The sequence below is a fragment of the Oculina patagonica genome, chromosome 4 (assembly GCF_052425735.1).
Source record: "Oculina patagonica isolate OP01 chromosome 4, crgOcupat, whole genome shotgun sequence".
In the NCBI taxonomy this organism is placed as follows: domain Eukaryota; kingdom Metazoa; phylum Cnidaria; class Anthozoa; order Scleractinia; family Oculinidae; genus Oculina; species Oculina patagonica.
In genome coordinates, this window is record NC_135761.1 from 25,088,021 (window position 1) to 25,110,795 (window position 22,775).

Below are 22,775 nucleotides of genomic sequence, written 5' to 3' on the forward strand. Positions count from 1 at the left end.
CGGAAACTTCCTGTCTTTAAGCGAATTTCAAAATAAATTTCAGATTAAGACAAACTATTTACACTACTTTCAGTTAATTGCAGCAATTCCTTCAAATTTAAAAAAGAAAGCTAAAGACTATAAGCCGTCCTCAGATAGTCTGTATTCGACCATCATAGCTCTTTCTCCAGCTGGGACGGAAATAACTTTAGATTTAGCAAACATGCGCTGCAAACACTACTATAAACTCTTCAATGAAAACTGCAACATTGTACCTACCGGTATCAAAAAATGGAAAGATAAGTTCCCTGAAGACTTTTCTGAATGGAAGAACAAATTTTCCTTCATCTATAGATCTTCACGAGATAACAAGCTAAGGCAGTTTTCCTTCAAACTACTACATAGAATAATCGTTACAAAGAAAGAACTTAAAAACTATGGTCTAGCCGATAACGCAACATGCATTTTTTGTCAAAATCCCGATTCGATTGAACACGCTTTTTTAGATTGTAACATTACAACATCCTTTTGGTCGGACGCTTTTGCTTGGTTTAATCAAGCTCATAGCTCTGCTTTCTTTTTTTCGAGTAAACAGATAACTTTCAATGATATTACCGCTACTGCCGCATATCAGGTGTCTGATCCCCCAACAAAACACAGATTACACCTGTTCATCATTTACCTTAAACAGTATTTATATAACTGTAAAAGGCTTGAAAGAAAACCCCATCTTCAAGAGTTCAGAAGAAAAATGTTACTGCAATGGAAAATAGAAAAATGCGCTCCTCCTTAACGTCTTTCCAGTGTGTCTGTTAACATGTACTGAATAATCAATATCCGTCAGAAAACTTAAATGTAAAGTCAAATTGTAATTAACGTCCCTTTCTTTTCAACTGTAACTTTTATCTTGACCTAGCCTGTAAACCTTGCTGTAATTTCTTTTTATTTAAGAAAGTAGTATTAGTTTCCTGTTAATCATCAGTGGTCACTACTGACGGCTTTTGTTTCATATGTATCCCCACTAGTTATACATGTAAACAGTGTGTTATTATTAGTTTAATTTTTTTTTCTGTTTTCCCTTTTGCATGTAACTTTCTTTTCATTTTGTATTACATTGTTTGAATAAATGAATTAAAAAAAAAAAATAAAAAAAAATAAAAAAAAAAAATATATATAAAAAAAAAAAAAAAAAAAAAAAAAAATGGAACGCTGCATTAACTGTGATTCTGTACCTACAATCTTGGACAGAACTGTTGAAACAAACGCATTTCACGCATTTTTCACAAATGACGGGTTAAAATATGTTATTCCCCTTTCCCCATACTCAATGTTGTTTCTTGAGGTCTGCGGTTCGACAGGCTTTGTTATGAAAGCACTAAAGCATTAACAACATTGAAATGGGGAGAGGGGGTTGCAAAACTGAACACTGTTAGCTAAATTAGTGGATTAAATTTGCTAAGTCTTTTAACAGTTTTGTCCAAGATTGTAGTTTTTACATTTCTTTTCTGTTCCCAGCAAAAGCAGTCAACAGTGGCGGATCCAGACTCCAGACCTTTAGATCCTTTAGATAAGGGGGGGGGGGGGGGGAGAGGGGAATCATCCAGACCCTAGAATAAGAGCGGGACGCCCTCGAAAAACATTTTCTCGGCCCTCCGGGCCTCTATTTGTTCTAAAAATAAAGGGGGGGCCAGGACCCTTCCCAGATCCGCCACTGGTCAGTTTTGAAGTCCTCAACCTTTATTTTGTTTAAAAATAAATTCCATTGACACGTCCTCTCGAAATGCCTAATGAAATAAATTTCGAATAGCAAAAAAAAATGCGTTAATAAAATGTGCCAGATTCTGAGTTAAAGTGTCAACATAACGCAAAAAAGCGAAGACACAGACAACTTTGTAAATCAAAACTTCGTCAAAGTTAAGCGTCATGATCTAAGACCGCAAAACCACACTATTCAAAACAACTTCCAGATGTCAAGGAGACACGTGAGTTACTGCAGTGAGGCAACCTGCTGAAGGCCTAATTGTCATCAAAAACATAGGAAAACGACACGGGAAAGGACATGACACACAATATTAGGCTTGCGTTCTCCTTTCCAACCCGCTGAACAGATTGGTAGCTCTACAGCAATAGTTCCATTTTGTGCAGAGCGGTACTCAAAGAGACCTCACAAAAGAAAATTAGATGGAAATTGCGGTAAGCATCAAAGACGATCCCAGCGATTCCCTCTTTACAAGAAGGTAGAGTGACCCCAGTGCTAGAGCATGAGGTTAATCCAGCACTTGCACATTTTTTTTTTCATTTCATCATTGCGTTAACTCTGTAGAGTAGGTTTACCCTGGCACTAAGGTAACCCTAGCTAAGCGCTAGGGCTACAATAGCGCCAGTCCGTATGTTTTGTCGTTATAAACGCTTTGCTAGGAACAACTCGCCTATCCTAAACAACTTTTAATATTTTGGCCACGAGACAAAACGACAAATTGTGATAAAAGGAACATCATAGTACTAAATCAAAACTTGTTCAAGACTTTGCTTTAAAACAAAACATTTTCAAATATAAGGGCTTTTTGCGACGAAATTTTCGCTACAATGCCAGTCGCCACTGTCGCTAAAATATTCGATTGGAGAATTGTTGTACCGGAAGCAAAGAGCAGAAGAAGTCCGTCACCCACAACAAGCTGACCAGGCACCTGATACACAACTGCGACAACCCGCACCTGACCAGGCACCTTATACACAACTGCGACAACCCGCACCTGACCAGGCACCTTATACACAACTGCGACAACCCGCACATGACCAGGCACCTTATACACATATGCGACAACCCGCACTTGACCAGGCACCTTATACACAACTGCGACAACCCGCACCTGACCAGGCACCTGATACACATATGCGACAACCCGCAGTGGTTCATTACGTTGATAGCTTTGTTTGACATTTTTGCAAACCGCAGCATACTGTTAGAATAGAATAGAACAGAACAAGGTTGAATGGAATGGAATGGAATGGAATAGAATATAATAGAACATTAATAGAATACACCCCTACAACAAAGGGGTAAAGATAACTATACAATACAATTTTAAATTCTAAGGCTTTTGATTTGCATATAAAAACAATATATTTTAAAAGAGATGTGTGCGCGTAAGTCGCAGAGCCTGTAGTACAGTTTAGTTCAGCTCCGGAGCCCTGGAGCCCCTCGACTCCTTGGAGACTCCATCTTAAAAACGCCATTATAAACCAAATAGGTTGTTTAACTCAACTGTAGTCTCATTGTGAAATCAGACAAAAATTTACAAATGCAGCGCTACTTTTTTTGCAGCTTTAAGAGTGGCATTGTGTGTTTTTTGTCTGTTATTTACAGCTGAAACAGATTTATTTGGTTTTTCATATGTCAGCAACTTTAGCACTTACCGTAAGAATAACTCTTTGTGAGAAAAGGAATTTTTTTAGATATTAACTTAAACGTTTCAGTTTTTTAGCAATGAACGACATTTGTGTGGCAGCTAGCTTGCAGAGAAAGAGATGCTTAATATAATACAAGTCTTTGGCCAAGAAAAAATAAAACACCTCCTAACCAGTAACTTAAGACAAAAGAAAAACGTTGTAAAATAAAATTATTTTTTATGTTTAGACAGGACTTCCTTGAGGTTTTAAAACGTATTTTTAAATCGATGTTTCGAACAGTTTTATTGTCCTTCTTCAGGGAGTGCCAAGATGACCCAGTGTCGTTGTTCTGGGTGGGCCCGCGGTCGACAATTGCTGGAACATTTGACCCATTTACACACTTTATAAAATGTCTGTAAATCTCTAATTTATAGACTTACAGTTTTGCCTGTTAAAGACAAAATGTTTGTGAATTAATTTTACAGACATTTTATATGGTTTTTCTGTCTTGTGTTTGAAAGAAAGTTAGTAAAATGTTAGTAAATTCTAGCAAATTCTAGCAATTTTAGCCTGCCTGAGAAAGATACGCAGGATATACTGGCCCCAGAAGATCACAAACAAGGAACTCTATCAAAGGAGATTTGAGGAAAAACTTGGAGACTCCCGGGAAAATCTGGAGAGTTTTTGTGCTTAGTACTATCACATTAAATGTCTGTAAATGATAAATTCTTAAGATAAGTAACAAAATCTCTGTACATTTACCAAATGAATTGGTTAAAAAAACATCATAAAATCTCTGTAAGATTTTCACATCCTCATGTCCCCAAACCAGTACTGAATACAGAGAAAAAAAGAGAGAGAGGGTGATAAAGAGGGAAAATAACACTAAGACCCGACAACTGCAGTTGGACCATATAATTGAAGGTGCGTTATTGAAGCTATAGATTGTTATTGCAAGAACTAAGAAAGTAGTGCTGATTTATTTGTGAGTGACCATGGGTGTCCGAAAAACAAAAGATCGGTTTTAAGAGTTATCCAGTCTGGTAGTGTAACTTTTACAATGCACGTGTTCCTCGGTAAGCTTTAAACTGAGCCGGTAAATCAACATGTACTCTGACGTTTGAAACACGTACCGGAATCACGTAAGAAATTTTATGAACTACACACAATAATTCATTAAGAAATAAAAACGTTACTCTGGTTAAAAAATTTTGTAGTAAAATGTTCGTAAAATATCTACAATGTCCCAACGTTTCGGCTTAAACTAAAGCCTTCATCAGGGGAAAGTGATAAGTGAATACAAAAAGCACGTTCTTATACAATATGCAAATCGAGAGCTAATGTTTGTCCCTAAAGGCTAAATTTAGAAATTCGTGCGGTAAAGACCCTACACAGCGAACGGAGAGGAAGCTCAATGAAAAATTGGCCAACCTTAAACGAGAAAACAAGATCAGTGACAGCCTTTACAAGAAACTCCGCAGTTCTGACGGACTGCCTCCTCGCTTTTATGGTCTACCAAAGATTCATAAGCCTGGTTTCCCCTTAAGACCTATTGTTTCGTTCATAGACTCTCCAACTTACATGTTATCGAAACATTTGGCGCAGATCCTGAGTCCTCTGATGGGCAACACAGATTTCACGGTCAAGAACAGTGTGGAATTTTGTGAACAGATGAAAAATGTCTCACTCAAAGAAGATGAAGAGCTGGTGTCGTTTGACGTTGTTTCTTTATTTACATCCATTCCGGTGGAACTCGCCATTCAAGTTGCTAAAGATTTGCTTTCCAATGATGTCACCTTGCAGGATAGATCCACCATACCTGTTAATGACATTGTCGATCTGTTGGATTTTTGTTTGTCGACAACAAACTTCAAGTACAACAACAATCACTACCAACAGATCTTCGGAACCGCCATGGGCTCTCCAGTGTCAGCTGTTATGGCAAATCTGGTCATGGAGGACCTTGAAAAACGAGCACTATCCACCTCCCTTTCCCAGCCGTGTTTTTGGAAACGATATGTAGATGATGTATGTGCCGCTGTTAAATCCAACCTGGTGCTAACCTTACAGAATCATTTGAACAGTATCGAGCCATCTATCCAATTTACGGTTGAAAGAGAAACAGAACGGAAAATATCCTTTCTTGACGTCACTGTCTGTCGACAAGACGATGGCCAACTCTCCACTAAAGTCTATCGCAAACCGACACACACAGAAAGATATCTCTCGTTTGACTCCCACCATCCGGCTGCTCACAAAAGGGCTGTGGTCAAGTCTTTGACTGATCGTGCAAAAACTATTCCATCTTCTGTTGATCAACAGTCAAAGGAAATGCAACATGTGACCGCGGCACTCAGGGCGAATGGCTACCCTAAGCGCTTTGTGATTGATGTAAGCAAACCGAAACGACCTTCTCAACAAACGCCTGCAACTGCACCGGATGACAAAAAAGGTTTCTGCATTCTGCCGTACATCAAGGGTACTACGGAACCAATCAAGCGAATTTTAAGCAATTATAATATCAAAGTCGCTTTAAAACCACACCAAACCATCGGCAATTTGTTTCCAAAACCGAAAGATCCATTGCCAAAAGATCAGACTCGTGGCGCAATTTATTCAATCCCCTGCCAAGTTTGTGACAAAAGCTACATCGGAGAAACGAAACGAAAATTTTCCACCCGACTCAAAGAGCATCAAAAAGCAGTTGAAAACAAACACTCACACAAGTCAGCTTTAGCGGAACATTGTTTTCATTCTGGCCACACCATCTCGTGGGAATCGTCAAAGATCTTACGTACAAGCACAAATTGGCGCAAAAGACGTATTCTGGAGGCTTGGGAAATTAACACTTGCAATAATCCGCTAAACCGCGATGACGGCATGCATTTACCGCACGAATTTCTAAATTTAGCCTTTAGGGACAAACATTAGCTCTCGATTTGCATATTGTATAAGAACGTGCTTTTTGTATTCACTTATCACTTTCCCCTGATGAAGGCTTTAGTTTAAGCCGAAACGTTGGGACATTGTAGATATTTTACGAACATTTTACTACAAAATTTTTTAACCAGAGTAACGTTTTTATTTCTTAATGAATCAACCACCTGGTTACAGGTCCATTTTTAAAATACACACAATAAATTATAAAATGACACTGACGAGGTGTCCAAAAAACTCTATAAAATGACACATACGGGGCTTCATAAAATGTCCCTAAAATGTCCATAAATTGGCACAAACGGGCTTCATATAAAGTTCATAAAATGTCCATAAATTGACACAAGCGGGGCTTCATATAAAAAATCTCCATAAATTGGCACAAGCGGGGCTTTACAAAACGTCCATAAAATCTCTATAAATTGACACAAACATGGCTACATAAAATCTCCATAAATTGGCACAAACGGAGCTTTATGAAATGTCCATAAATTACTGGCAAAAGCAGGGCTTTATAAAATGTCCAAAAACTGGCACAAACGGGGCTTTATGAAATGTCCATGGTAATCTTCCACAATTCTGCATATGTACGAAAAATAATCCAAATTACCATGGAACCTTACATTGTCATTACCTAGTTATTGTGTCTAGTGCAGACACAATGCAGAAGGGGAAAAATCGGATAAATACTTCATGTAACCTAAGATATCAAGAAATGCGCATAAAGTTTCACTGGGTTTCCCGTTCCGTGACCATTTACATGAGGATAAGAACACATTCAGGAAAAGTGTAACCACTCGATATATCATCGTGACCATTTCGCAATCACTCGAGTACAAGGAGATATTCGGAACCCAATTGAAATCAAGCACGAGCACAAAGAGGATATTCGGAGCCAATTGAATTCGAGAATGATCACAAAAGGGATATTCGGGACCAATTGAATTTGAGAACGAATATTCTGCGACGTTTGCGATGCTCTATGTCAGTGATAATGCATTTGCCTCTAGTAGCGAACTGCCGCGGAACTAGCCAGCCCAGAGAAGTTATTGAGAGTTGTATTTCGTAGAGCAAGAAAACGCTGAAGCTGCCCGACTGAAAACACCTGTGACTGACCAAACATCTGCAAAAGCTGCTGAGTATTTATGTGGACAAAGTAATAATAGAAGTGGTAAACTACTTGCAAATCATGTAAGCGTTGGTCAATTTTACTATTTACGTCTACTGATTACGGCTTATAAAGTGAGAGCTTCGATATTTACGGGATTGTTGCCTTTAAGAGCACGAGAAATTGCAGACAGTTCTATAAACACAGTATATCTACCACTTAAAAAAAATCACAATTTTCGGGGTAACAATGGCCTTTATTAAGCGTGCAAATGCCCTCCAAATGCCCACAAATTTTTTGAAACTCAAAACTCTAATTACTATGCGAATACAGCCGCTTCTATTGCTCCCGCTACTACGTGCGAAATGCGCCAACTGGGGTTAGGTTAGCTTCTGTCATTCGTTTCCTTTAATAGATAAAGCCGCGCGCTTACGATGTTAATCTGTGATGATCAATGATTCGCCGCATGAATGCACGCGCGCTGACTTTACTCACGCTTTATAAATTTAGACTTCGCTAATGTTTGACCCTGTTCCAATTTACTGTCAATTTAAACGTTTTAGGTTTTGCAAAGTTTGTTCGTGCACGTATTGTTACGGAATTGCGAAAAAGCGTGCTTCCGAGATAAATGAAGTAATTTCATTACCTCCTTTTGATCGTGATTGGCACGAAAGTGTTAGTTTTTGTTATCCCTTGTTGGCCCGGCGATAAGCTGTTGGTGTTTACGCTGTTTATAAAATTAACAAATCTGCTTTAATGTCTAAAGAAGCAATTGAAAAAACAGGGTTTTAAGTATAAACAGGCCTAAGAAGTGCGATCCTCCAGTGTGAACAGAAAATAAGCGTCAAACTGTCACTATTGCTTGTGCGTCAAACATTTTCAAAAGACGACAGGGCAAGATCGTGGAGATAAGGTTGTCGCCTTTCACAATTTGCAATGTATAAAAACACACAGTATTTTAGGCGATGATGTGAGGTCTTTTGTCTTAAGTAATGGTTTTGTAGCTATTCGACCGACCAAATAGGACTGCGAACTAACTACGTGAACGTCGATTGGCACATCAAGAAATCGCCACGAAGAGCACAGAGTAAAATTCTTCTGGAAAGTTAGAAAGGACTTAAACGGATGAGACAAATTATATTTAAAAAGACAACTTCTACAATTGGCCTGTGTAATACAATTACGAGACCACGTTTGACCTCTGTCGCATGTATTACCAAATGTCACGCTACAAGATAACGCAACTTTTGTTTAGATCTTGTTGAACAGTCATTCAATACAGAAGTTGCCAGCTATTACAAATTTCTTTATTTGAGATCCCGTTAGGAAACATCATCCCTCTGCATGCACTGCGTGCCGTTTATTATATTGCCCGCCATTAGAAGACACATCCACATTTTGAGAAATAATTTTTGGAAAAGATTGCTGAATATGAGATATTATTGCCAAACACGTCGATTTTAAGAGCTATTTTTGCTGTGAACTAATTAAATACCTTATTAAGATTTATGACACGCATTCGACTATTGACACCCAATTTTATTTCCAAAATTCAGAAAACAACTTTGAATTGGGATTTGGGGGGTGGGGGGGGGGGGGGTGGGAGGTGGGGCAGAGTAACACAATTTTTTGCAGAATTATCTATTCTTAAGAGTACAAATCGACCCATAATTAAAGAGCGTGAAGGAAAAGAGCTAAAGCATACATCTTAGGCTCAATTAGCAGCCAGAAAATCAGCCCACGCTCATCCCCAAAACGAAGATCCTAATCCTCCAGAAAAACCAAACACATCTGGACTCGAGAGATCAGCGGAAATCAACCATAGTTACATGTGTGATCGCGAGTACCAGTATCCACCTTGCACTAGACACAAGTTTGCATTGCGGACCTGTTATTATATTCCTTACCGGTCCCAGCAAATAAAAGCTCAATCAATTTGTTGTCTGAAACCTTGTTAAACTAAACATGCCTTTTGGTGTCAGCTTTGGAGTCCCCATCATTTTTTTTTTAGAAATAAACCCCATTAAGGCGACCACTCCAAGTGCCTGATAAAGTAAATTTCCAATAAAATGCGTTGATTACATGTGTCAGATTCTGAGCAAAAGTGTCAACATAAAGCAAGAAAGCGACGACACGCATGACTGAGCGCAGGACGTCAACGTCAAAAGCGTCAGGATCTTTGACCGCAAAACCACACGGCTATTCAAAACAACTTTCCGGAAGACGAGGCTTGCCGACGTGAAGTACTCCATGATTTATGCGTGAAAGCGAGGATTCGAACTTAAAAACGAGGCTAGTCCCTAAAAAATCTTTATATGTCAAAACAGGAAAACGGCACGAAAAAGCACGCGACAAAATATTGGGCTTGCGTTCTCATTCGTCGTACGCAACTCGATGGACGGAATGATAGTTCTACAGCAAGCGTTTTAGCATACAATATTTTTCGCTGAACGGTACTCAGAAAGACTTCACAAAAGAAAATAAGTGTTTCAACTTACAATATTTGTCGCTGAACTGTACTTATAAAGACTTCACAAAGAAGATAAACCAAAAATACGGTAAGCACTTTGCATCAACAATACTTTTTACAAAAAGATAGAGTACCCCTAGTGCTAGGGTTACTCTAGCACGGGTTTACCCGAGAACTTGCACATTCAGAGTGTTTACAAAGTAGAACAGGCTTACCCTGACAATAAGAAAGCCCAAGCTGTGCGCTTGGGCTACCCCAGCGAAAGTCAGGGTGTTTTAAAACGGTTTTCTAGTTACAACTAGCGTACCCAGAACAACAAGAACTTAACTTTGGCTCCAAGAAACAAAATATATGACCAAAACATCGATAAATCGACAAATTGTGCGGGTCAAAGGAACATCAAATTTATCCAGCTCAAATTTTGCGTCAGTGGAGAAAACATTTCCGATATATACCGAGGGGTTCAGTTTTATCGAGGAAATGTTCGCTACGATGCCTGTTGCCACTATCTCTCATTATAAAATATTCGGCGAATGCCAGTCATACATACATACATACATACTTTTTACGTGGAAAAAAGTACACACTTAGCTGTTAGCTAGTTTACAGGTGCTCCACGATTAAAAGTCATTTGTTCGGTATAATTATATATGCCGTCAAATACTATCTGGGGTTTCAGCAAACATAGAAATACCGGCGATTTAACTCTAACAGCCAAACTACGTAAATTAAGCAAAAATCGATTTTTACGCTAAACGTACATGTTATCCGTTAAGTGTTTTGTTTATCAAGTCACCAACAATAGGGTGACTAGCTTGTCAGTTGTCTAGCTCGAGCAGAAGGCGAAAGTAGCCTTAGCTGTGAAAATCAGGGTTGTCTATTACCCTCTAGGGTAACCCTAGCACTAGCTAAAGGGAATCGGAAGGGTTACCTTGTAAACAGGGCTTTAACCCTATTCAGACCGGGCTTTTTTTGGTCTTTTCAGACCGACGGGAGGCGGATCTTGCCCCCCCCCCCCCCCCCCCTCCGTAACTTCCAGAATATTTAAGCAATCGCAATGAAACTAACAGGATAAATAGTATGTCCCAAAATCTATCTTTTAGTATATGTCACGTGGGATGATGACGTCACCACGTGACAATAACATCATAATGTCAAAACAGCCGCCATCTTGGATCCGCCATCTTGGATTTCGAAATTTTTCCAAAACGTCAGAAAACCGCCCAAAATTACTGGAAAATACTCAAAACCAATAAAAATGTGCTTAAAACCCGTAAACAGGTGAAAATAATTGCTTCAAAGTTATTTTTCATTAATACAAACACGAAAATTACAAATTTGGGAAAATGCCTGTCAAAATGCCGTTGCCATAGTGACGTCAAGTTTCTGACACAACAACCTACCCTACCAAATTATTCCCAGATAAATTTTAGATAAAGTCGCAAAGTTTGGCAGCGTTTGGTTGAATATTAAAAAAAGTTATAAGCGTTCAAAGTCGGCGCGGGCACTCTCCCCCCCCCCCCCCCCGGTCTGGATAGGGTTAAGCTCAGAATTATAGACTGGGACAAATTCAGAAAAAGGCTGCTTTTAAAAATTCTGTCAGCAAATTCGAGGAAAAGTTGGTAAACACACTTTTTTAAGTCAAAATTACGTGCTGAATACGAAAAAATTGTTTACCAAGCTGGATTTTGAGTTTTAGATCTCGAAATCTGGTTTAATAAAAACGGAACCAAATGCCCGACATGGAAACGAGGCTGAACTGTTTTCCTTATTTAAAAGCTTGTTTGGAATCGATTTTTTTTTCCAAAACAGCGAACTATACTTGTCTTAATCTTTATAATATAATTTGATCTTGGTTTCTTAAATAATAGACGACACATTGAAACAATTTTCTTTTTTTGGTGTTTTTGTTTTGTTGCGCGCGGAGCAAAAAACGCTTTTTTTGCATTCGAGAAATTTAAGCGTCAAAAAATATATACTAAATCTACAATTTTCTAGGTGTTAAGTGGTTATTCTAATACTCGGTTTGACTTTTTCAGTCCTTTACGAAAATGAATGTTTTGATTCAACATTCAAAACAAACCCATTTATATGCTTTACGGTTTGATTCTGGTCAGAAACGGCCGATGTGTGTATAAATCGAATTGTTATCCCAAAGGAATCGAAGTTATCGAACTCGAAAAAACAAACAATATGAAGCGCTGAGTCTTAGGAGAGGACTTAGGAGAGAAAATCGCTAAGTTCTGATAGAGATTATTTTTTTGGCTCAAGGGAAAGACAGCTGCATTCAAGAAAATATGAGTTTCGTTCAAAAGGTTTAAATGCAATGCCTACGTTACAGTCTCAATCGGGCAAAGTTAAGTTGCCTGGCTGCTAATTCGAACTAGTTGCATTTGACTGTGAGAGATCCATGGCAGGGGCTGTGTACAGTTTTCAAAGTTAACATTTAAAAAATTGAAGAACGGGCGAATGTATTATTATGAGTGTATTATTTGCCAGGAGTCAAAAAAGGATATCCTGTTCAGCGCAACAGTGCAAGGTTTGCGTTCATTGAAAGAATCATCCGAGGAGCGACGAAAATTAAGAGACACTGCAAACACAGAAACAATCGACAGGATATTGAATGCAGCTGAAACCAGAGGAATTAAAATGGCACAAGAGCTGCTATGCAAAGTATACTGATAAGGGTAAGATAAGCATAGATATATCGGTATCTTATATAGGTCCACGAACCGTAGAGCGTGCCCTCGTAGGCAAAGATTACAACAAAGGTACACGAGTTCACAAGATAACTCTTCAGGCAATGTGGCAATTACTTCTGCCGCAACTTTTGGCCCATATAGAAGAGAAAGGCAACGAACTGAAACAAAGTCTTGAGAAGTCTGTTCAGTCAAAAACGGAAGGAGAGTTTTTGAATCTGCTTGATCTACTATCATCTGGCAGGTACCGCGAACTACTACCATCATTCATCGCGGTGAAGAAGGAAAAGAATCCTAATCTCCAGTACTGGTTGCAGTACATGGAAATGGTCCGTATCCTTCTGCTGTTTATCAGAGCTCAAAGAAAGGGAATTTGGGACCTACATCTTTATGCCTTTCACAAGATGCTGCCATTTTCCCATCGCTATGATCATACAAATTATGCACGATGGGGCCCTGTGTACCTTGCGCAAATGAAGCAGCTCCCAGAAGAGTTACAAACCGAGTTTGACAAGGGCAACTGGGGCGTTAAAGGTTCCTCTTGGCGATTTAATCAGGTCGATACCGACCAAAGTCAGGAGTGGCTCAATGGTACCGGAAAGAGAGGCGGAGGGATAGTTGGCATTACGAGGACGACAGCAGCGCTGCGTAGATGGACTCTGTCGTTTAACCTTCGCGCGCATATTGCTGCATTAACAAGGAAGATGTACCATTTTAACGATGATGACGACATAATTTGCAATGAGTCTAATCCGTCCAGGAAACTGCGGGATAATGCCGATGAGAAGAAAGTGGTCGAGTTGCTGCATCAGGCCAACGTTTTCAATGTCAACTAACAACCAACGGTACCTGAAAGGTTGCAAAACATCATCACCAAAGACGTGGCAACACCAAGGATAGAAGAATCCTAACTTAAAGCAAACAGCCTTGGGCAGGAAAAACTGTTGACCTTTGTGAAGGCTAAAAGACTTATGACGCCGGAAGCAGATCGACATCATAAGAAGCTCAGGGATCCTCTGCCCAAAAATAAAGCTCCGACATTTTCTTCTCTTTACGAAATCCAAAAGAAAGAGAGTGAGAAGTCTGCCGCCATCAAGGCCGACAGAAATATCCTTCAACGCATCATTACAGCGTATGATGCTGGTAGAAGTGTAGATTTACCTCGAATCCTCAGCCATGATTTAATGGCAGTCCCTCTTGCTATCACAGATACCAATGGTCAGCTGCGCACTGGAAATAAGTCGGTGATGATTCAGAGCAGCTGTCGAGTGGGACCGAACGTCCTCGGGTCACACCATGCAGTCGCAGGACGATTGACACTAGTAGTAGATGGTCAAGCATTAGTCAAGGGTCTGGGACGTCCTTCAGAGTGTAACACTTTTGATGATCTCGCGGATAAATTTGTGTACACTCAGATGCAGAGTTCCTTGTCGTCTCATCCCAAGACATGCACGGATGTCTTTCTCCTTTTAGTTTCTCACTTTGATAAAATGTCCTGCAAGCAGTTGTGGATGAAAGCTGAGACGTCTAAGAAGCCCAATTCACACGATTCGTCGGAATGTGAAGAGAAAAATTTCTGATGTGGAAACCATTCTCTCCTTTCATGCATTAACCGGCTGTGACACAGTCTCCTACTTTGCTGGCCACAGCAAGAAAACATCGTGGAAGACCTTCACAGACCGTCACATGCTCCTAATAAACTTAGGAAATGGAGATCTGGATGATTCCACCCTGAGTTCCGTTGAGAAGTTCATTAGCGGAATCTATAAAGTAACTGACGCAGAGAGCTGCAACGAAGCGCGCACAACGTTGTTTTCTAAATGTCGGTCACCAGAAGCTCTTCCCCCGACGGGGGAAACAGGCGCATGTTACACAACCCATCCTTCCATTCCTAGAGACCATGGGTTGGACAAAACTGAATGACAAGCTGGTGCCCAAGCTGATGTCTCTTGCCCCCGAAGCGGAAAGTTGTGATGAGATGGTTAACTGCGGGTGCAAATCAGGATGCAAATCAAAGAAGTGTAGCATGCAAATGTAGAAGTGCTGCAGAGAACTGCTGCCAAAATAATGTTAGTGGTGGTGTTATTGGAAGCCAAGAACAGTAAATGGTACAGTAGAGTAAAACAATTTAGCACCTTAAAGTATTTTTATTTTTAGTATATGTTTTTCAAATAGCTGACGTGGAATTCGATAATCGAAGCGCCAGTCACGTGACCAAAACTCACAATGGAGTCACGTTAACTTAATTTAAATTTATTCACTTGCTTTATTTTCATAAGCTAGAAGAAAACAATTACAGTTTCAACTCCTTTTTCGCTGTTTCGACGACTTTTGTGCACCTCCCTCCACGTAATTACGATATAAACTCTAGCCTCGTTTTCAAAAGTTACGTGACCAGATGACCACGTGATCAACATGTCGTAGACACAGCATCTTTCTAATAAACACTGTATGTATCTTCTGCTGATCTGGGTAAAATTTAAACCGTTTTTGTGTGTTTTGTAAGGAGATATGATATATAGCCTCGCTTTCATGTCTTAATTGTAAATGCAAATGAAAATGACTGATTTTAAGGTCAAAATGGCCGAATCCAGCTTGGTAAACAAAATTTTCGTGTTCAGCGCATAATTTTCATCTAGGAAAGTGTGTTTACCAACTTTTCCTCGAATTTGCCGACAGAAGTTCACTTTTAGCAAAGTTGTCCCAGTCTATTAAAAACATTTACATTTAACGAAATTGATGCTTGGATGCATTGGTTCTTACACAGCGTACATTTTGGAAGAATTTTGATCGATCTTTGTTGAACAATTTTTCCTTTAAAACAAGCCGCATTTTGTAACTTTTGTCTTTAGTAAATTATTTTACTAACTTCTTCAATGTCGCTAGCAAAACATACTCGAGTCAGCTATGGATGAATGGACGGATCGCAGTGTATAAATGTAAATGCGTGCTAGAATAGGTTCGTGGCGTGTTTCACGTACTTCCGGCTTGATCACGTGGGAAGTAGCTATTTCGTGTAAGGTTGTCGGAAAAAGCGTGAACGTGGCTTATGAAGCAACACCTGGGCGCTTTTTAAAATTCCGGGTATTCCGTGTGGCGAATGGAATAGTATTTTCCGGTTGTTTGCACCAACAAAGCAAAACAAATGGCGGACTCGTTGCCTCTTTAACTTGCTTTGCAGTTGTTCGACGACTCTGAAGTTAAAACGAACGATATTTTAAGGGATGAGGATGATATTTTTTTCAGTGTAGCTAGCTGTTACCTGCGAAGGAATTTAAATAGATGTCCGCGACTACTTTGATATACGATACCAGCATATTTTCCTGACGAGTCCAAGAGACACTTTCGAAGGACGAGAGAAACATGCGAGCTGTTTACTCGCCAGGCCATGCTCACGAAGGATACCACTTCGTAACGGATCTGGACTACCAATTATTCATGCTCGAGTAAGAGCTGTAAGCTTTCGGTGACAAACAAACATGCCGAGCACTGTGTTGAGAAGCCATCTTGTCTTTGATTCCGGCTCGGAGAAGCTGGGCCCAAGCAGGAACAGTCGAATGGAACGGTATTTTCCGGTTGTTCCGATTTTCCGGAATTTCATTCCGGGAAATTTCTGTTCCATTCGCTTCCCAACCCGGAATCTCCGGAATTTTTGGTTGAATGGAAAGCGCCCCTGGTCTAAGAATGGGTTGCAAAAAGAAAGATAATATGAATAAGCCGCTCCATGCACTGAAAACCTGTAATAAAACAACACACGTAAGTAACGCACGCGCTTCACTTAGCATCTCATCAGTATTAAATCACTCAAGCAACCTACGCAGCTTTCTCATCGTTTTCTGCGAAAGGTTTCTTGCATAACGCGTTAAAAACCCGCTATTCTGACAGATAATCTACACTTGAATGTTTTACGATAAAGGTAAAAAGATGCCATAACAAATTAAACACGAAGAATCGTAATGCAATGTAAACATTCGTAGTAAACTGGATTTCGTAGTAAACTGGATTACGAATGGATTACGAAATCCTTTAGCTTGAGCCGACCACTGACACATGTTTCTTCGATGGTCCAATTCCCGACCTGGGGTAAGTTTTGCGTAAGATTCCCTGCTTTACAGAGGTAACCTCAAGTGAATTGCCCAGGGCATGTCGGGGGAGGGGTATTGAATGTCCTCTCCTTCCTCGACTAAAATATTTAATTTGCGTCACACAACTTTACTTCTTTTTTTATCCCAGATGGATAATGGCCGTCCATTTCAACTTCCGGTCACACCGGATATTCAGACCCAGGCTCCTCCTGGTCAACCAGTGCAACCTGGACAACGGGTTTATGATCAAAGCACTCCTGGTCACCAAGAACAACCTCAGGCTGGGCAGGGATTTGAATTGACTATTGACACCGATTTTCTCAAGTCTCCTCTGTGCTACATTAAAATTGCAGAATTTGTAAGTACTCATTCATTGGAAAAAGGAAAGGCTCTGCATCGGAACGAGGTTGCCTCTAATGTAGTGTTAGTTTTTCATGGTCGAGTAGACTGAAATTGAAGCAATGTTGTTATTGAGTATTTAACAAGATCAAAATAAGGTTTGATTTGGATGATAATGGCAAGATATGTTTTAACCTCTCACAATATTCGCCCTGGAAGGACAAGGTTTGAATCTATCTGTGGAGATGTTAATAACTTGCATTTTATTTTTGTTAATGTTGCTGAAAGGTGAGCTTTGTTTTTTCTTTGTCTCTTGAGCTCGACACAACGTAGATTTTACATCTCTTGTTTGAATGTGATGTTCTGATCTGGCACCACATGAGTGAAATGTAAGATTTATCACCTAAGCGTAAGCAGCGTAAGTCTGTTAACTGTTTTGTTCATGAAGCTTATGACTCGTATTCTTTACCGAAATCCCCAGTGATCTTGAACCGTTAGATTTGATCAGTACTCCTTTTGAAATATAGGATGTATACGTATAAACATCTTGAGTTCAAATATGGCCACAGAAACTATCCCCTTTTACGTATATACTTTGCAGTGTATTAGGGTCGTATGTTTAACTGATTTCTCGTTTTGCAGGTCGTTCTTCTCTGTGCATGGGCAAGTGTCGTGAAATACATAGATGACTTTCAACAACTTTACAAATATTATTACAAAATCGATGACAAAGAAGCCAGATTCTTTAACTTTGTCGCAATATTTTGCTGGGTGTTGGTTATTCTTTGTCTGATAATTTACACGTTCAGCGTCACTTCGTTTTGCAAATGGAGACGGCCGTCTGTGTTCACTGCAATGGTAAGTTTCCATAAAAAGAGGGAGAACACCACATTACTGTTGTTAAACCAGTTAATTTGTAGACCGGAACTACGTTTACTCACAATTATTTACTAGCTATCACGTTTCATATCAACTATCCATCCATCCATCCATCCATCCTTCCCTTCCTGCCTCCCTTCACTTGCCAAAATGAAACTTCTGGGAAAACAAACTTACTTTTTCTTTTATTATTACGTCAGAAATCCTCGAGTAGAGGAACCTCATCGATATTTTAAACCGACGTTTCATTTTATCAAGTATTCCTAAACGAAACGACTTAGTGGACCCAAACTTTATTGTATTGAGGTATCAACGAAGTCAAAATTAAAAAGATACGAAAACAAACAAAAAATTAACCATGGACCGGAAATCAGCTTAAAGTATGACTGCAGATTCTGAGTCAATTGTTAATATTTTTTGTAAATTGCAGTGCTTGATATCTTACTTCATCATGTTTGCATTGCTGCTCGCCTATACTGGAAAACTGGTGTATCGTACTGCTCACTTGGGAAACTCGTTGCAGAAGTTTATTAAAGCCAATAAGAGGTCTGTAGATAAAGTTACAAACATGTACAGGCCACTTGTCGTTTCCCTTGGCGTCTCCTCGGTATGTTGTTTTATTATTTATTTACTACAAAACTACATAAACGCTTATTTGTCAAGAGGAGAATGTTCAGTTAATGCGAACTACTTTCGAAACTCAAGTGAATATCGATCTTAAAGCAAATTGATTGGTACGATTGGAAAGACGATGAATTAAAAACTGTTCATTTTTTTATCTAAACAACAAAACAGATTAAACCAAAACGATTTTTTTTTTCATACTTCATACTGTCCATGCATTCCGTTCACATGCTGAATTTTTTATTCATTTTTTAAACAACGTTGTCCTTGCTTAACCCTCGGACGTACAGGGGAGGTTTTTTCCTTAAAGAAGCCGGATTACTATATAATACTAAAACGTTCAGTAGCTGTTCATTTACTTCTTGTGGAAATTTTGATATGTAGCCATGTGTCCATGATTTTTGACGTTGCCATGGTGGCAACGCCATAATTACAAGCAAGTCTGGCCAAAAATCGCCATCTTTGTCACTTTTCTTTATTTTTCCATTTTTTCAAACAAATTTGTACGATTAGTTTAATTTTGCATTGCATAAGCATCCTGGTTTGTTTTTGCATCAATTTCCGTTATTTTCTGACTTTCTAAGAAAATGGTGAAATTCAAGATGACGGATCCAAGATGGCTGCTCTAATGACGTCATATTACGCCATTCGACTTCACCACCCAAAAAATTATGTCACCTTAAAGAGTAAGCTGAGGGCTTTCTACTCAATGCAAAAATACTGTCGCTGCGCGTTAATAGAACGAAAACCCTATGGTCGGGGAATCCATCCCCCTGTTACCACGGTGGGGGTATGAATTTCTTTGCTCGTCCGAGGGTAAAGCTAGGCTCTTACCGAAAGTGCTAGCACTTTTTTTGGCATTATTTGGCTTCGCGAGCATCTTTTTTTACATTTTATCCCAAAAAGCACTGCTAGCATTATTTTGGATTTTCGACTGACTATTTGTCTAATTTTATAATAATAATAATAATAAATATATTTTGTGTTAAAAAGCACAATCTGACTTTATTTATGGCGTCCAAAGATGCATAAGCCCTCATTTTGGTCAAGGGAGCCGTGGAGGCCTGGGGAATAGGTTTGATACGTTTGTGGTTGCCTTCTAGAAACTCAGTCCATCACACTCGTTCCAAGATGACGTCATCCACGTTGTCATCGAGGGACAATGGAAGTCAGCCAGCCAAGGCAGAGATAGCTCGAGAGCGTACTCTGACATCAAACATTGATCGTTACATTTTATTGTTGAAAATGTAACTGAAAATCTGAAAAATGTAATATTCTATGTTTAAAAAAAATCGGAAAAAAGTGAGCATTTTTATGTTACCCACGAGCACTTTTTAAAAAAATATCATTATTTTAGCACTTTTTTGGCAAAAAACGAGCACTTCTTTTAGCATTTAATGCTTATTTTACGAGCACTTTCGGTAAGAGCCTAGGTAAAACCCCCTAAAAGCGCATATGGCCCGGAAAGTACTAACTGTGCTTCATCTTGACAGGCTTTTGGAATTTTATCCTGCATTATGTTCATCGTGGATATGGTGTTAACCTACAAGTTGTATCAGAGCCAGCGAGCGCAGGAGACACCCCCCGACCAAGGTTCTCCCCAAAGACGGGCCTGGGATATCAACACGGACTATTTACGGTCCCCGGTGTTTTATGTGAAATTGATAGAAATTGTAAGTCCTCGTTGCTATTTGTATATGCTTGTTAATATGCATACCCTATTTTTATGTGCATCTGAAGCTAGGAGCGGGGGACGATGTGAATAAATTCCCACTCTAGAAAACTTCAAAGAAAAAATTGTTATTTAATATAGTTTTGAAGATGCGAATCACTGAGCTCTCATGAAAGGCAAACAGGACAAAATAATGTAATATTAATAAAACGACAAAAGGAAGGACATTGCTAAAAAAAGAACAGTTGTAATTTGGCTGCATTCTTTTTGTTGAGCAATCCAATTTCGAAATTTAAGTTCCTATAACATAAAGAATTGGCAAAGTTTGACAAAAATCTCAGTGCAGGTTCTATTTAGGATAAGCATCCTGCTTACTGTGCACGTAATTCGTGTCGCAGCGTCATGCCACGTCTTGCATCGAACCCGCGCCCGGAAAACATACAAAAATGATATAGGGTCGGTAGGCGTTGCGATAACTTCGCTTGCAGTTTGCTCTCTCTTTGCTCTCGGTTACCCCTACTTTTTTCGTAACGGATCACTTTTGTTAACGATTATCTACGTTTTGCTAGAAAATGAAAAATCTATCGATTAAGAGTTTGATTTTTTTGTCCCAGGCACGTTCGAATTCCGCTTTTGAGCTTTTCTCTTTTTTTGCCGTACGACGGCGGTTTTAAGTGCCTTTTTCAGGGTTAAGTCTTACAAAAAGGATGGCAACATAAGGAATTATTTACGCAACGGACGAAAATATGCCCAAGGTCGTTTGCCTTCGTTTACGCATCTTTAGTATTTTTAACTATAAACCCTGTAAACCGTGCTGCATTGCGTGCGCCAATTTTTCAAATTCAGGGTAGTTTATTTTCTACACGCTTTTTCTCTAAAACGAATTTGGTGATCCCAACTTTTTTTGGAATTTCTGACACAAGTCACTCATTATCTGATCGAGTAGAAAATTTCGCGCGAACGTCCTTAAAAGGATACGTCGAGCACGAAACTCGAGCATAGACTTGAGACTCGAACAATTAGATTATCTATCAATCCTTTTTTAAGCTGATTTATTTAAAACATTACGTGACTCGATGTCTAGTCGATGGAAAGTGAAACCTGTCATGTCAGCACATTCTTTGAGACCAACGCAATGGTATTTAGTTACAGATTTTGGCCCGCGGAAATATATTTTTCTTTCAACGCATGAAAATCGAGAACTTTCTTTGAGTAAAACGCTTCAAAATCGGACATCTAAACATGCTTATTAAAAGCCAATGCATTTAAAAATTTCCCATTAGTAAGTTATTTATAGCTTTTAAACATTGCGTGACCCGAGCCTGGCCGAGCGGGGCATCAGTATGGTCACTGAGAAAAAAAAAGTAAGTGCAGAACATGAACTGCGTGCGCAGTTAAAAAAAAGTAAGTGCAGAACATGAACTGCGTGCGCAGTTAAAAAAAAGTAAGTGCAGAACATGAACTGCGTGCGCAGTTAAAAAAAAGTAAGTGCAGAACATGAACTGCGTGCGCAGTTAAAAAAAAGTAAGTGCAGAACATGAACTGCGTGCGCAGTTAAAAAAGTAAGTGCAGAACATGAACTGCGTGCGCAGTTAAAAAAAGTAAGTGCAGAACATGAACTGCGTGCGCAGTTAAAAAAAGTAAGTGCAGAACATGAACTGCGTGCGCAGTTAAAAAAAGTAAGTGCAGAACATGAACTGCGTGCGCAGTTAAAAAAAGTAAGTGCAGAACATGAACTGCGTGCGCAGTTAAAAAAAGTAAGTGCAGAACATGAACTGCGTGCGCAGTTAAAAAAAGTAAGTGCAGAACATGAACTGCGTGCGCAGTTAAAAAAAAGTAAGTGCAAAACATGAACTGCGTGCGCAGTTAAAAAAAGTAAGTGCAGAACATGAACTGCGTGCGCAGTTAAAAAAAGTAAGTGCAGAACATGAACTGCGTGCGCAGTTAAAAAAAAGTAAGTGCAGAACATGAACTGCGTGCGCAGTTAAAAAAAGTAAGTGCAGAACATGAACTGCGTGCGCAGTTAAAAAAAGTAAGTGCAGAACATGAACTGCGTGCGCAGTTAAAAAAAGTAAGTGCAGAACATGAACTGCGTGCGCAGTTAAAAAAAGTAAGTGCAGAACATGAACTGCGTGCGCAGTTAAAAAAAGTAAGTGCAGAACATGAACTGCGTGCGCAGTTAAAAAAAGTAAGTGCAGAACATGAACTGCGTGCGCAGTTAAAAAAAAGTAAGTGCAGAACATGAACTGCGTGCGCAGTTAAAAAAAGTAAGTGCAGAACATGAACTGCGTGCGCAGTTAAAAAAAGTAAGTGCAGAACATGAACTGCGTGCGCAGTTAAAAAAAGTAAGTGCAGAACATGAACTGCGTGCGCAGTTAAAAAAAGTAAGTGCAGAACATGAACTGCGTGCGCAGTTAAAAAAAAGTAAGTGCAGAACATGAACTGCGTGCGCAGTTAAAAAAAAGTAAGTGCAGAACATGAACTGCGTGCGCAGTTAAAAAAAGTAAGTGCAGAACATGAACTGCGTGCGCAGTTAAAAAAAAGTAAGAGCAGAACATGAACTCGTGCGCAGTTAAAAAAAGTAAGTGCAGAA

The 22,775-nt window shown here is 39.4% G+C and overlaps 2 protein-coding genes across 2 annotated transcripts in view; both read left to right on the forward strand.

The window, feature by feature from the left end:
- The first annotated feature begins 2,014 nt into the window (after nucleotides 1-2,014).
- The window catches only part of LOC144649952 (uncharacterized), a 73,237-nt gene continuing 52,476 nt past the window's right edge, over nucleotides 2,015-22,775 (forward strand). Inside the window, exon 1 of the mRNA XM_078509548.1 lies at nucleotides 2,015-2,172. Within this exon, the coding sequence (XP_078365674.1) occupies nucleotides 2,161-2,172 (12 nt within the window). The 5' untranslated portion in view covers nucleotides 2,015-2,160. The remainder of the gene's footprint in view (nucleotides 2,173-22,775) is intronic.
- The window catches only part of LOC144652054 (uncharacterized), a gene marked incomplete at its 3' end in the record, with an annotated part of 17,565 nt that continues 4,589 nt past the window's right edge, over nucleotides 9,800-22,775 (forward strand). Inside the window, exons 1-5 of the mRNA XM_078512093.1 lie at nucleotides 9,800-9,972; nucleotides 16,817-17,026; nucleotides 17,650-17,865; nucleotides 18,317-18,493; nucleotides 20,004-20,183. Of these exons, the coding sequence (XP_078368219.1) occupies nucleotides 16,817-17,026; nucleotides 17,650-17,865; nucleotides 18,317-18,493; nucleotides 20,004-20,183 (783 nt within the window). The remainder of the gene's footprint in view (nucleotides 9,973-16,816; nucleotides 17,027-17,649; nucleotides 17,866-18,316; nucleotides 18,494-20,003; nucleotides 20,184-22,775) is intronic.